Source organism: Sphaerodactylus townsendi, linkage group LG01 (assembly GCF_021028975.2).
Source record: "Sphaerodactylus townsendi isolate TG3544 linkage group LG01, MPM_Stown_v2.3, whole genome shotgun sequence".
Lineage (NCBI taxonomy): Eukaryota > Metazoa > Chordata > Lepidosauria > Squamata > Sphaerodactylidae > Sphaerodactylus > Sphaerodactylus townsendi.
In genome coordinates this window covers 25,227,258-25,243,324 of record NC_059425.1, presented here as the reverse complement: position 1 = coordinate 25,243,324, position 16,067 = coordinate 25,227,258, and the positions used below count along the sequence as shown (strand labels likewise).

Genomic DNA, 16,067 nt, shown 5'->3' with positions numbered 1-16,067 from the left:
ACTGCTGGCCAGAATTTGTCCCGAGTGCGCAGCCTTTGACTGACAGCGTGTGGGGCATCCATCTTTGCCTGGTATGTGTGGGGGATGGTATACTGGGTCTCTTTCCTCCTCCCTAATGCTGTGGTTCTGCTTCTCCAGTAGGGTCCCTACTGTACTCGGAAGGGGGGGCAGGGAGAGGAGCCAGTGAGGTGCACCAGACATCAAAAGGTCAGTGTAACAACCCCCTCTAATCTGTCCCCCCCCCCAAATATGAGACACGGGTCCCAAAATCCAGAGGAAATTAGAAGGTGTAAATTAGGCCAAATGGTACCTTTTCTTAGATTAGCTAAAGTTGCTGTAGAGTGTGCCGACTTCTGGAATCAATAGTACTCTTTGTCAGGCAAAATGTATATTGCTCATAACTAGCTATTTATTCTGAGGGAAGGCAGTATGGTTTAGCCTGATCTCATCAAACCTCAGAAGCTGTGCAGAGTTGGTACTTGGAAGGGAGACCACCAAGGAAGACTCTGCAGAGGAAGGGGGTGATAAACCACCTCTGCTTCTCATTTGCCTTGAAAGCCCTTGCTGGGGTCGCTGTAAGTCAACTGTGCCTTAATGCTACTTACCACACACAGAGTTATTTATATGCGTTCATTCATTTGTAATCGATCTTGCTGAATGCATTCTTTACTCTTTTTCCATGCTGCCTGCTGATGAAGAGTTCTGTGAAACCAAAAAATTGCATATTTCTATATCAAACTGACTCTAAAGGCGCTGTTTGTAATGAATTTGAACTTCCTGCCCACTGGATTAGCACATCGACCTCCATCAACTGAATGTTACAGAATTGGCTGTTTTTGGTTGGTTGGTTGTTGGTACAGTTCGCTTGAGCTCCCTGTTTTGTACGACTAATCACCTAATAGCCAGATTTGAACAACTTTGGTTAGATCAGTCGGGCGGTGAACTCCAAATAGGGGAAAGTCCTGAATGTTCCCGCCCTTGAATTTCTGACGCTGGTTTTTTCTAAAGCATGAGGAAAATTCCAGGGGCCGGAAAATTTGCTTTGGGGTGTTTAAAAAGGTAAAGGTACATGCCCCTGTACATGTCCCGGATCCTTACTGATCCATGGACGTTACATCACAACGTTAACTTGGCAGACTATGTTTACGGGGTGGTTTGTCGTCGCCTTCCCCCGTCTGTTACACTTTATGCCCAACAAGCTGAGTATTAATTTTACCAACCTCAGAGGACTGGAAGGCTGAGTCAACTGAAGCCGGCTACCTGAAATTGACTTCCATCAGGATCAAACTCAGGTAGTGAGCAGAACTTTGACGGCAGCACTGCAGTTCACCACTTTGCGCTGCAGGACTACAGGGGTGCGTCAGCATTTCAAGTATTTTTGAGCCTTTCGTATGGCTGACTCTTTATCAATTTGATGTTCTGTTGAATATGAACTGTTTCCTAGCTCTGTTCCTACACTTGCAGCTAAGGTGAAATGCTGAAGAACTCAGTGTGAGTAGCCTTTTGTGCAACAGGGGTGGAATTGGTGCCGTCTCTGTCCTGGATCTGGATCTGTTTCCAATATAAATAATGGTGGAAGACCTGCACTGAGCGTCTTATTCATTTTTGGAGCTTTTCAGTTGGTGGATTGTGTGGTTTTTCAAACCTTGGCAGTGCTGTGAGGTTCTGGCTCCTGCATTTAGTGTAACATTTCTGAGGTGTGGGGAGGATTTTGAAAGGCTTAGTGTACCCCTCTGCCCCACCACTGAGTGAGACCCCTGCAGGGAATAGTATGTCCAGAGCAAGAGATGGGATTCTCTGCAAAGTCCAGCCTGGACATTTGTCATTCTCCCTCCCATCCCACAGAACAGCACCCATATAAGCTGAGGAGTTACTTTTCGATGTGGTTCTTGTAGTCAGGGTCAAGATGGGGCATTGTCTGGGTGCACCTCTGCACCTCTCTAGTAACAGTGATGGTAGGGTTGCCAAATCCAGATTGGAAATGTGGGGATGGACCAGAGGCGTACTGGGGGGAAATGCTACCTTAGGCAACACCTGCTCTGGGCGCCCCCCCCTGCACCCCACTTACCTTAACCAGCAGCAGCAGTCCTGGGCAGCTTGACAGCAGGGCTGGGAGCCTACAACGGGCCCACTGGGCACCCCCATGTGATCCAATGGGGGTGCCCGGGGCCAGTTGACCCCCCATGTTCCTCTGGCAGATACGCCACTGGGGTAGACCCTGGGGAGAACAGGGATCAAGAGGGGTAGAATGCCATAGAGTCCGTGCTCCAAAGCATCTATTTTCTCCAAGGGAACTGACCTCTGTAGTTTGGAGTTGAGCTGTAATTCCTGGGAGGGGGAGGGTCCCCCTGGAGGCTAGCATCCCTATGTGGAGCCAGGGTGTGTGTGTTTCTGTGTGTGCAAGAAGGAATCCACTTTTAGGTGTGGGAGCGAGTGATGGCGACCTGTGCTCTGATTTTGTTCAGGGGGAAATAATTTTTTTTCTGGATGGTCCCCAGGAAGGACAGAGACTCACTGTGGGTGTGTGAAATATATGGAGGGGCTGTGTTGCTAGTAGGACTGCTCATTTCTGGTGGTTCCCAGGGGGCAGCTCAGCAGCATCAGTGCAGAGGCAAGAAAAGGATTTGGGACTTCACGCCTTTCCACGAAAAACACTACATTGACGTTATTCCATGGATGTTTGTGGACCTTCTCAGTCCTCAGAGATGCCAGCTTTGGGTTGGGAAATACCTGGAGATTGGGGGTGAGTGTGTGTGTTTAATGCAAGGATTGTCATGCCCTTATATAAAGCAGTGGTGCGACCGCACTTGGAGTACTGTGCTCAGTTCTGGTCGCCACATCTCAAAAAGGATATCAAAGAGATAGAAAAAGTGCAGAGAAGGGCAACGAGGATGATTGAGGGACTGGAGCACCTTCCTTATGAGGAGAGGCTGCAGCGTTTGGGACTCTTTAGTTTGGAGAGGAGACGTCTGAGGGGGGATATGATTGAAGTCTGTAAAATTATGCATGGGGTAGAAAATGTGGACAGAGAGAAATTTTTCTCCTCACAATACTAGAACCAGGGGGCATTCATTGAAAATGCTGGGGGGAAGAACTAGGACTAATAAAAGGAAACACTTCTTCACACAACGTGTGATTGGTGTTTGGAATATGCTGCCACAGGAGGTGGTGATGGCCACTAACCTGGATAGCTTTAAAAAGGGCTTGGACAGATTTATGGAGGAGAAGTCGATCTATGGCTACCAATCTTGATCCTCCTTGATCTCAGACTGCAAATGCCTTAGCAGACCAGGTGCTCGGGAGCAGCAGCCGCAGAAGGCCATTGCTTTCACATCCTGCATGTGAGCTCCCAAAGGCACCTGGTGGGCCACTGCGAGTAGCAGAATGCTGGACTAGATGGACTCTGGTCTGATCCAGCAGGCTAGTTCTTATGTTCTTATGTTAGGTTTAATGCCACTCTCCAAAGCAGTCATTTTCTCAAATGGAACTAATTTTGTGTGTGTGTGTGTGTGTGTGTGCGCGCGCGCGCGCGTGTGTGTGTGTGGAAGCAGTGGAAGCAACACATGAATAGGCAGGGGGTGCTGAGCTCCTTTCCCACTTTCTGGTGCTCCCAGCAAATATGTCTCCTGAAGCCCAGCTGTTTCAATTATTTCTTTCCCCCCAGCTGGCCTGCAGAAATTGAAGAGAGCTCCGCCTAGGGAGAGAACATTTGGCAGGACCAATCCACGGTTGCAGGAGGGGAGTTCAGCATCCCTTCCTCCCCACCTTTTCTTCCTCTTGGTTTTACCCCGCAAGCCATCCTCATCTGCCACGTCTCGTTACCCTTTTAAACCTTCGGTTTGGGCCAAGACCACTTCTAATACTATCTTTAATTTTTTTTGCAAACAAACTTAGGTAAGGTGGTATCCAGTGAGAGTAGCTACATAGCTGTGTCTGCAATGGCTGTTAATCTACAACAAGGGTGTGTGTGTGAGTGTGTGTGTGTGTGTGTGAGAGAGAGAGAGATTTCCTTGTCTCTGCTCTTGAATTGAATTGCTGGGTGCCATTCTTTTCCACATTATGGTGCAATTGCATACCTCGTTGCTTACGAGCACCGATGCATGTACACATCTTTGGGAGACGCTTTGACGTTGTGCGAGCATGTCAGCTTGCCCACTTCGCAATACTGCCTCTCCCCAGCTGCCCCTGGCTTCTGAGCCACTCACACCAGTCCCTACGCCCTAGTCACACAGACACCCTCCCCACGCCAGCTGTGCAGAGCATGAAAAATCCCAGCCTTAATATTTAATTACAACGTGAGCAATTAATACGCTTCGTCCAGGGAGAGTGGGGGAAAACTCCCAGGAATCGTTAACATTAATGATGCATTCAATACAAATAAGATGCCATTAATATACAAAAGGCTGTGATTGATTTCTATTAGGATACTCCAGGAGAAACGCAGGAAATGGGCATCGTCCACTGGTCACGGCAGGGGCATCGCAGGGCAAGGTGGGTGGGTTCGGCACTGGAAGGAACAGCTTTGTCAAAGCCAGGCCAAAGAGCCCTTTGCGTGACACCGCCATCTGGACACAACTCCCGGACCCCACATCCCACCCACAGCACCTGCCTTATGTTGTGGGTTGTGTGTGCTGGTCCATGATTTCTGGAGGAATGGCAGCATTGGGAAAAAACCCAGATATCCAATCATGGCTTTCTACCCTGCTTACTTTCTCACTTCCTTTCTTTACATTTCAAAACAGGTGTGCAGATCCAGCAAGGCTGGAATAGGGAGGTTTTGCCTGGCAAATTCTTGTGTGGTGTCTTCTAATCAGGGTGTCTTCTAATCTGGGGAACCAGATTTGATACCCCACTCTGCCACTTGATCTGTGGAGGCTTATCTGGTGAACTAGATGAGCATGTGCACTCCAACACATGCTAGCTGGGTGACCTTGGGCTAGTCCAGGGCCACAGCGAGGGGGGAACTGTGCCTGGGGCACACGTGCCTGGGGAAGGGAAAGGAGATTGTAAGCCCCAGGAGAGAAAGGGGGGGATATAAATCCAAACTCCTCTTCCTCCTCTTCCTCCTCCTCTTCCTCCTCTTCCTCCTCCTCCTCCTCCTCCTCCTCCTCCTCCTCTTCTTCTTCTTCTTCTTCTTCTTCTTCTTCTTCTTCTTCTTCTTCTTCTTCTTCTTCTTCTTGTCTCTTGTGGGAGTGCCACTTCCTGTTCATTCGTTTCAGTGAGGCTGGTCTGTTCTCCTTCCGTCCTGCTGCTCCTGACTGCACCCAAAATCTTCCGTCGCAAACATCTGCCCCATTTGGCCCAATGGAGAAGCCAGGCTGCCTTTCATGGGCTGCAGGAAGAACCCAAAGGGAGGCTGGGAAGAGACCTCTGCTGCTCTGCAGATGGCACATATCTGTGTCTTTCGCTGTTGACTGGAAGAGACGGGTTGCTGCACCAAGACATTACAGGGGTCAATTATACCGTACAGGACACCCAATTCCCCTGTGTGTTTTGTGTGTCAAAGAAAAAACTCCTGGAGTCTGGCACATCTGAATTCAATTTGCTTAGGGGTGTGTGTGTGTGTATGTGTGTGTGTGTGTTTTGCTCCTGCTAGCTCGGGAAGAGGGCACAGGGATCACCAAGCCCCTCCCCAACTACTGTACGAATCCCGTCTCCTCCTTTGCCGGGCGCAGCCGATGTGTATTTTCCTTTGAAGCTTTCATTTGAAGCTTGCGGGGCTGAGAACCTTTGCCCTATTTTTCTTCTTCTTTAAAGGAGCGCTTTTGATTTTCAAGATGCCAGATCCTGTCCCAGATTCCGCTCTTGCTCGGAGTACTGGAGGAGTCTTGGGCTTCATTGGAGGGAATCCCAGGCTGTATGAGGCCCCTCCTCACTCCCCGCAGAAGGACAGGGCTTGTGATCTCTGTGGTGTAAACTCCATGATGATTTGTGATATTTATGGGCGAGGGAGAAAAGAGTGAGTGCGTTAGGCGGGGTGTGTTGGGAGAGCAGGTGTCGGGGATTCCCAGGGCACTGCCAGGCTTTTTGCAATGCCTCCGAGCCAAAGGCTTCCCCCCTTTCCAAAAAGCTTACCTGCGTCAGCCCTGTGATTTCGTGATCTCTCTCTATCCTTCATCCCTTCCCGGCCACCTCTCCTCCGCTCTCCCCCCTTCCTCAGTCCCCCTCCTCCTTGTCAGCAAGAGGACGTGAACATCCTTGGATCAGGCTGCTGGCTGGTTGCTATGCCGACCGTGCGCTGGGATGCTGGTGTGCTGAGTCCCAGGGGAGCGGGAATAGGATTAATTGTCCCAAAGTCTCGAGTTGATGAGCTAATGACTGAAGCTGGCAGTGCGCAGAAGGAGCAAGTTTGGGGCTCCAGCCTACTGCCAGCACAGAACTGATGCTGGCGTGGACACGGGCAAGAGTGGTGGGGAACCAGGGAAAGCGTTCTTGTGCATGGACAGGGTGCACCAGTGTGCTGCGTGTGGGTGGGAAGGGGTTTCCCGGTGAGGGGTGGGTGCAGGTGCTAAGAGTGGCACTTGTTGATCAGGCAGTGGATCTCTGTGGGGCCGGTTGCAAATGCAGCATCTGTGGTCTCTACGGATCTGCGAAGGGCACGTCTGTGGCGGTTGGCAGTTTCAGGTGTGCAGAGTGTGGAGCGAAGGGGAGGGCTGAAATGTAATGTGGGCTGGTGGTGCAAAAGTGTGAGAACAAGGATAAGAAATCTGTCTGCCAAGCGCATGTTTATCCCGGCATTCCCCCAAGGAGTTCAGGGCAGCGTGCGCAGTTCTCTCCTTCTCGCTTTTATCCCGTGAAAAATTTCCTCCTCCTCTCCCCTACTTTCTTTTTGTTTTTCTTAATGCCTGGGGTGATGAAGAATTCTGGTCCTCGGAAAAAAAAAAGTATTGCTTGGATTTGTTTTGGGATTTTGCTTTGGACCAATGTGGCTTTACGGTCTCTTTCTGTTGTAAGGTGGTGTAAGTGCTGGGTCCTTCTCAAAGCTCGCCTAGGGAGGATGAGGAAGGGTGGGAGAATGCTGGGAGGTGGCCTGCCTTCTGTGTGCCCCCAGGAACACAAGGACGCCAGAACTCAACTGGAGAACAAAAACAGGAAGCGCTCTCTCTCACAGAAGAGTTGCTCGACTTCCTGGCTGAACTGCCTGATTCCGTATCCTCACGCACACCCCATCCTCAGGTATTCTTGCCTCTCATGCTCTGCCAGCTCCTCTCCATGGCCACCTTTAAGTCTTGACTCAAAAAAAGCTCCTGACCTAGGAATGGGGGGGGGGGGGGGGGGGGGGTTTTTTTCTCCCCCCCCCCCCCCCCCCCCCCCCGCGCGCCCCCCCCGCCTGCGTGACGCCAAAAAAAAAAATTTGTTTTGGGGGGGGGGGGGGGGGGGGGGGGGCTCAGATTTCCTCTAACCCCAAGTCCCTTCCAGCCCAGTCTGGCATCCTCTCAGGGCACCTTCTGAGCCAAATATTTATTATTTATTTCATTTATTTTGACTTTTACCCAGTCCCTTTCCTGACTGGGCTGGGCTCAGGGTGGCCTCCCACAATAAACAACCTACAGGTATCATTTAAAACCATCATACCTGACCTAAATTTATAAGACGGCACCCTGTGCTGTGCATCTGACTCTCATAAGCACACTGTTTTCTCTCTATAGGTGAGGTTGGTCTAAAGATGTTAGGTGAGGAGACAACCAACAGGTGAGAGTTCACAGACCCAGAATGTAAACTGGGAACAGAAGGAAATTACCGAGCTGCATCCTAGACAATGGTCTTCAGGCCATTCCCTTGGCAACTTGTTTAATCCTATGTGGCCTGGTATGGCCATGTCCCTGGCTCTTCTACAGGTATCCCCGTCGCAGGTGGGTTAGGCTGAAGAAGAGTGACTTGTCCAAGGTCACCAATCAGGTCTCCTAGGTCCTATTTTGTCATGCTCACCATCTTGGGAACTGGAATTGTGAAAAGGAATTTCCCCAGTTCCTTTGTCCAAGGAATTGGGGAAATATATGCGATTTTGTCCTCCACCATCGGCATTTCCTTTTTTGCAATAACCCTGTTCTGTAGGGGAGGTGGAGAGGCAGTGAGCATCATGGCTGAATCAGATAAGGCAGAGGTGTCCAACTCTGGGGCTTCAGATGTTCATGGACTACAATTCCCATCAGCCCCTGCTGGCATGGCCAATTGGCCATGCCAGCCCCCACCCCCCCCCCCCCCCCCCCCCCCCCCCAAACCCCCCCCCCCCCCCCCCCCCCCCCCCCCCCCCCCCCCCCCCCCCCCCCCCCTCCCCCCCCCCCCCCCACCCTCCCCCCCCCCCCCCCCCCCCCCGCCACCACCCCCCCCCCCCCTCCACCCCCCCCCCACCCCCACACCCCCCCCCCCCCCAACCCCCCCCCCCCCCCCCCCCCCCCCCCCCCACCCCCCCCCCCCCCCACCCCCCCCCCCCCCCACCCCCCCCCCCCCCCACCCCCCCCCCCCCCCACCCCCCCCCCCCCCCACCCCCCCCCCCCCCCACCCCCCCCCCCCCCCACCCCCCCCCCCCCCCACCCCCCCCCCCCCCCACCCCCCCCCCCCCCCACCCCCCCCCCCCCCCACCCCCCCCCCAGCCTGGTGGAAACCACATTTCCCAGGAGACCTTGCAAGCCCCAAGGTCTCATGGGAAGTGTAGTTCCCATCAGGCCATTTTCAGCCTGAAGGGAACAGGCTGCTTTTCCAGGATGAAGTAAGGTAAAGGGGGGCAGGGCACCATGGAGGGGGGACGGTGGAAAACTTACAAGCAATTATACAACAGGAAGGATAGCTCCAAAGGAAATCCTAGTTTCTAGATGGCTCTGAAAAGCCTCAGTGCCCTTGTTCACCACCTTTGTCCACCTGCATCAGCAGTTCACAGATGGAAAAGAGGTGCCACGCAGAGCCCTCTGTCAAAGAACCCTGTAGAGTCGTTGTCCTGTATGCCCTCACCACAGGGACCCTGCTTCATGCCATTCAGGTTGAAAGATGGGCCATCCTCCCGCCTTGCTCCACCCCAAAGCAGTGATACGAAGGGATGGCTCCCTGTGGGTTTCCCACCAGCGGCAAACTATCAGCTGCAGCGGAAAGAAAGACTCTTCCGACCTCAGGTGCTGTTGCTGTTTGTGTCAGGAAGCAAGCTGCTTCCAAATGAAGGTGGACACATTCTCTTCACTGGGGCAGGTGTTTCCACACTGCCGCAGCAACAGATGATGCTTCAGGGGGAAAGCAGCGAGCTCTGCGCGAGCGCTTGTCTCGCCGTTGTGCAAGTTCCTGGCTGTTATTCCCCTGTCTCATCTGGTCTGAAATTGTGCTCATTAATGCCAGGTCAGTGCAAGAAAAATCTACTGTATTCTCAAATATTACTGCGGGTGAACAGTCCTGGTGTGTCTGGAAACTTGAAAAGGTGGTGAGTGGAGTGAATAGCCTGTTTCCCCAAAAAGAAGACAGGGTCTTATATTAATTTTTGCACCAAAAGATGCAATTAGGGCTTATTTTCAGGGTAGGAATTATATTCGGGGAAATACGGTACCTTCACAATTCATTATGGCGAGCTCTCGGCAACCTGTTGCTTCCCCTGTCACGTGTGACACAAACTGCATCCTCATTGGCAGGGAGCACAGGGCATTGTCCGTGATTGTGATCTGTAACTACCGATAGGGCTTATTTTTGGAGGAGGGCTTATATTTTTAGCATCCTCCAAAAATCCTGAAAAATCATGATAGGGCTTATTTTCAGGGTAGAACTTATTTTTGGGGAAACACAGTATATCCCACAGCTATCCAACTGGATTCTTAGTGCATCGGAATCAAAACTTGTTGGGGAGCTCTGTGTTTTGTCAGAATCTCTTCCTCCCTTGACAGATGCTGTACCCAATGGTCTCCAGATATTGCTAGTCAGGCAGAGACAGTCTAGGCATTTTCTTTGTGAACTACCCATGGATCTTCCCAGTATCCTCCCCGCTTCCTGACCTGGGGGAAGTGGTCTCAGAGATGGTGCTGAAGTCCCCTGTGTTCACGCTGCATTCACGCTGAGGCTCCCTTATCTGGCGTGATGGTGCATTTCATTGCCGCCATGACATCCAAAGGTCTGTCTCAGATTATATCTGGTCTGACACATTCAGCAAAACAACGCTCTCTAGATTAAGCATTCTGTTCAAGTCATGAGGATGGTGACCTGAGAGTGGAGGATCTTCCTCTAGTTCCATTATTGTCTTAGTCAGATCATAACCTGATTGGGTTTCAGTTTGTGCTGCGTTGGTGAGCTGAATGGGTGTAAATAGTAACTTCATCCAGACAAGCTGCAGTTGATGTCCACTGGGGGTTCATCTGATTTGGGATGTGGCATGCAACTAGTTTGGGGCAGGATTTCACTTCCCTACAGACTCACATCCACAGTTTAGAGATATTTCTTCATCCATCGGCATCCATCTTTGTCCTGGCTACTCAGATGTATCTAGAATGCTAACTGTTGACTTCAGCTGCTTTACAGTTTGCAGATTTCTTGGCAAAATTTGCCATCATCACCATTTTAATTTTGCTTGATATCCCAGCTGCCATCTCTTTAGCTGGTTGTTGGCATTTCATTACAATTCAGTTCTCACCTAGAGGCCTAGAATGTTGTAATACATCAGCGTAGTATTGATGTAGATCCCAGCAGGGCTGCCTTTGGAATCTGACAGATTTTTATTTTGGCGATTTGACAATGTTTGAAGTGCAGCCCTAGCGTTTTCGGAATGCCACCCAGGGTGCCGATTACTATTGGTTTGTGCCATTGTTGCTAAATCTCGATTTTCAAACCTTGATATTTAGTGATCATCTCATGTTCTTTTTCATCAACCCTGCTGTCCGAGGTATTACTATGTCGATTATGGTCACTCTCTTATCCTCGATCATTATGATATCCGGTGTATTATATGCCAACACTTTGATTCGAAAGTCTCACAAGATCTTAACCTTCTTGTTTTCCATGGCTTTGTCTGGGTGATGTTCCAACCAGTTTCTAGCCATCCTGATGTTGTAATTTTAGCCATCCTGATGTTGTAATGCATAAATTCCAGTGGATCATCTTGGCCACTGAGTTGTGCCAGTCTGGGCGATCTTTTTGTAGCAGCTGCGAACGTGATCTACAGTTTCTTGACTTCCTTGCACAATCTGCATTTTGCATGATCATCATCGCCATCATCATCATTATTATTTAATTTTGTTTAATATCATAGCTGCCAGTTCTTTAGCTGGTTGTTGGACTTTCATTGCAATTTGAGCCTCGCCCAGAGGCCTAGGATGTTGTAATGTGTCGACATAGTATTAGTGAGGATATTATTATTATTTAATTTTGTTTAATATCACAGATACCAGTTCTATAGCTGGTTGTTGGCCTTTCATTACAATTCAAGCCTCACCCAGAGGCCTAGGCCAAGGCCTCAGAGCAGTGAACATCAGTGTATATATAATTAAAATTATACAATTGAACTTATGTGCTTAAAACTACAATTCTCACAGTATGGTGACCTCCCCTTTGTATCCATGAGGGTAGGACTGATAACAAACATAAAAATATCAAAGAAGAACATAAAAGGACATAAAAGAGGAGAGGCTAGCTTCGATGGACTACCGTGGCTGTCCTCAGCCATGGCCCTGGTGGAACAATGCCATCTTGCAGGTCCTGCTGAACTGTGATAGGTCTCACTGCAGTCATACACGTTGCATTCCAAACTGGATTATCGCAACACAATCAGCCTTCCTTTGAAAAGTTCTCACAAACTTTAAAGAGTTACTATTCAGAATGTAGCTGGCCACACTGAGGATGTATGGGATAAGTTGCTTTGATCCATATTCCATCAATTTTGATCCATCTTTGTTGGTTCCCAGTTCATTCTCAGTTCAGATGTGAGAATTTTTATTTGTTTTACACATCTAAGTAGCATATACATAGAAAGATAAAGAAAAGGTCCCAGTTTAGTCCCCCCTCCCCCTACAATAATAATACTAAATTAAAAAACACACCCGCACAAACACCTACACATATATATGGTGACTTCCAGCTACTTCACTAAGAATCCAAGCATAAATCTAACTCCATGCTTATAATTAACTAGCGGGCCCGGCCACGTGTTGCTGTGGCTCAGTCTGGTGAAGTGGAAAAGAAAGAAAAGGGGAAACGAACGGTTTGAACATGTGTCATTGCACAATGCTTGCAAGGGAGGGGAGGGGCAAGGGACCCCTCACTCCCCTCCCTCTCTCCCGTTCCCTTGCATGGCACCTGCCCCGTCCCTCCCTAACGTTCCCCTTCCTCTGCTAGGGTGGGTGGGCCATGTCCAGGTGGCGGCCCCTGTCTCTTTCACTCCCTTCCCTTGCAGGCGAATTACTTAGCTTAAAACACGCTGGGAGGCATGAGCTACGTTGTGTTCAAATTTTAGAGCGTTTGGTCCAGAAAACCCCTGGACCCTCCCTCACCTTCCCCTTCCTCCGCTAGGGTGGATGGGCCATGTCCAGATGGCGGGCCCCATCTTTTTCACTCCAGATGGCAGTGGTTTTCAAGGAAGGCATGGTTGGTTCCCTTGTATCAGAGGGTGTTGCTTTGACGGCCAGCAGATGGCGCTGTTGTGGAACAGAACTGTAGTTCCAACTGTTACAGGTGTGGCATGTACACAATAACTGGCACAGTTGTGACATGTACACAACAGGAGGTGTGGAAACAGTATGGAAACCTGGCCGCATGCGAATGCAACGTTGTGTGAAAATTGCAAAGCAATCGGTCCAGTCGTTTGGGAGATTACCTGTCAGCAGAAAAACGCACTGATAGATTTTTATATATATAGATATCTACATTTTTTCACTTTTAGTCCTTTTTATAAAGGTGTCTTAATTCAGTACGCTGTTTTCATTTAAGTCTTGAATCCTGCCGTTGTTTCTCTGTTTGTATATGTTTTAAATAAGTAGTCCGCAAAGGATTTCCAGTCTTTCAGAAAATTGTCCGTATTCTTGTCTCTAATAACCACCATCAGCCTTGCCATCTCTGCATAATCTGTGACTTTCACGATCCAGTCTTGTTTTGTTGGAATTTTGTTGTCTCTCCATTTGTATGCATATGAAATCCTTGTTACAGTCTTATACGTAAAAAGTGTTCTACATTGACCAGGAATACTTTCCCATCAACAATTTATTATTAGTTAACTACACTCTCAAATATTTAACTTTTTTAACTACTGTGGATTCCAACAGCTGGGATAATTTGTTTTGTAATTCTTGGGACATATTTTTGGTTAAGATTTTTGTTTTATTCTTGTTGAACTTGAACCCTGCCAGATCACCAAATTCTTGTATTTTATTTAACAATCTTTCCACATTTTGCACTGGATCATCTAATATTATTACTAGGTCATCTGCAAAGGTTCTCAGTTTATAGGATTATTGCCTACATTCAAACCTTTTATTTGATCATCATTTCTAATACTTCTGTTTAAGATTTCTAATATAAGCATAAAAAGCAATGGTGAAAGTGGACATCCTTGTCTTGTTCCTTTAAAAATCTCGCATTTCAGAGACATTTCTCCATTTACAATTATTTTGGCATTTTATTTAGTATAAATAACCTCTATCCCTTTCAGGAAGTTGTTTCCAAAATCCATTTTTAAAATACCTTTAACATAAAATTCCAAGAAACATTATCAAATGCCTTCTCTGTGTCCAAAAAAATCAGTGCAACTTGTTTGTGTTTTTCTCATAATACTCCACTACATTTAAAATTGTTCTAATATTTTCTCTTAAGTGTCTTTTAGGCAGGAAACCATTTGGTCTTCATGTATGAATGTTCTTGGTGTTCTCTTTAATCTTAATGCTAAAATCGCTGCAAATATTTTATAGTCATTGTTTAGGAGTGAAATTGGTCTGTAGTTTGTAACGTCAGTTGTGTCCTGGTCTTCCTTTGGGAGTAATGTAATATTTGTCTCTCTTCAGGATTCTGGAAGTTGCCCAGATAGTAAAATCTCATTCATCATTGCTAGGAGTGGTTCTATTATTACATCTGCAAAAGCTTTATAGTAGATAGTTGGCAATCCAGCTGGTCCTGGAGATTTGTTTAATTTCACTTGTTTTATGGCTTCTACTAGCTTCATTGTTCAAATTGGGTTACCGTATATACTCGCGTATAAGCCGAGTTTTTCAGCCCTGTTTAAAGGCTGAGAAAAGCCCCCTCGGCTTCTACGGGAGTCACCATTTTCTATCAATCACAAGGAGGCTGGGGGTGGGCTGGGACAACCTCCCTGCTGGCGGGAAGCCGCTTGTTGCTGCCCTCCTGGAAAGGTGAAGGGGGAACCCCGAGGCACCCTGGCTGGCTGGGCTTCCTCAATCCCTGGGAGGCAGAGGGAGCTCCTTATTTGGGCAGTGACATCAGGGGGAGTCACTGCCCAAATAAGGAGCCCCCTCTGCCTTTCCTCTGGGTTTGACAAAGTCCACCCTCGGCTTATACCCCCAGTCAATAAGTTTTCCCAGGTTTGGGCAGTAAAATTAGGTTCCTCGGCTGAGACATGAGTATATACGGTATTCAATATTCCTTTGTGTTCTTTTGTCAATATTGGCAATTTTTGCTTTACTAAATATTCTTTAATCTCTTCTTCCTTTGATATATTGCTTTCAAATAGTTTTTTATAATATTTTAAAAATGCCTTTTTAATCTATTCATCATTGGTTAAACCACCTTTCTATTGTAGCTTGGTAATAAATCTGTTCTCTCTCATCTTCCTTAGATTTGCAGCCCACATTTCCCCTGGTTTGTTGCCCATTCAAGTTTTCTGTTTTGCAAAACTCAATTTTTTTCAGTTTCCTTTGTAGTGAGCATTGATAGTTGTTGCTGCAGAATCTTTTTCTTATTTCACTCTTATTCGGGATTTTTTAAAGTCTTTTTCTTTTATCAAGTCCAAAACATTCTGTATTTTCTGTTGTGTCAATTTCTTGTTTAAATTATTCTGCTGTATTAAAAAGCCCATCATAAACACTTTACTGGCATCCCAAACCACATTTAGATCTGTTCCCATATTCAAATTGATTTCAAAGAATTCATGTAGCTTTTGTTTTGCCTTTTCCACAATCTCTGATTTTTTCAATAGAGTTTAATTTAATCTCCTTCTGTAGACTGATATTTTTCTTTTCCATGTAAATACTAGTGCATTGTGGTCTGAAAATGTCTTAGGGCACATCACTGTCTTATAAGTGCTTGGTCCAAGTGGATTAGTTATCCCCACTATGTCAGTTCTGGAATGTGATTTATGTCATTCTGAATAGAAGGTGTATTCTCTTGCATTGCCATATTTGAATCTCCATATATCTTGTGACTTTAAATTCTTTATTAAATCAAAAAAGCATTTAGGTAGCTTACCTTCTGTTCTTTTTCTATTGCTGTCTGATTTTGTGTCCACCCATGTCGAGGTTACTCCATTAAAAACTCCCATCAGTATAATATTTTCACAGGAATATTCTAGTAAAATTTGTTCCACTTCTTTACAGAATTGAAATTTATTGTCACTTGGAGCATACACACCAACCAAAATTGTTTTAGTTCCTGCTATTGAGACCTGAATTGCCAGCAGTCTTCCTCTCTCATCCTTAAATAGCAGCTTTGGGTCAATTTGTACTTTAACATAAAATACCACCCTTCTTTTTTTTGTAGAGTCTGATGCACTAAATTCTTGCCCTGAAAATTTGTTTACTAAATGTTTTCTATCGCGTTTTGTGACATGGGTCTCTTGTAAGCAAATTATATGTAGATTTTGTTTTCTGAGAACATGAAAAACTTCCTTCTTTTCACTAATGAGTTAAGTCCATTCACATTCCAAGACAAAATTTTGTAATCCATTGTGATTAGTTTTCTTGTGTTTGTTCTATAATTGCACAAAAATTCCTCTGCTTTCAACATTTCCAGAATTCTAAACCTTTTGCCGTTAAAATTGAAGGAGACTCCTTCTGGTAATTCCCATTTAAATGGAATACTTGCCTTTTTCAGTAGTAGAGTCAAGTGCTTGTACTCTCTTCTCTTTCTCAGGAGTCTAGGTGGGACCTCTTTTAGAATTATGA

At 47.1% G+C, this 16,067-nt stretch overlaps 1 protein-coding gene across 1 annotated transcript in view; it reads left to right on the top strand.

Moving 5' to 3' along the window:
- NRXN2 (neurexin 2) overlaps positions 1-16,067 on the top strand; it is a 444,661-nt gene that overhangs the window by 138,248 nt on the left and 290,346 nt on the right. Inside the window, 1 exon segment of the mRNA XM_048514356.1 lies at positions 139-207. Coding sequence (XP_048370313.1) covers positions 139-207 — 69 coding nt within the window.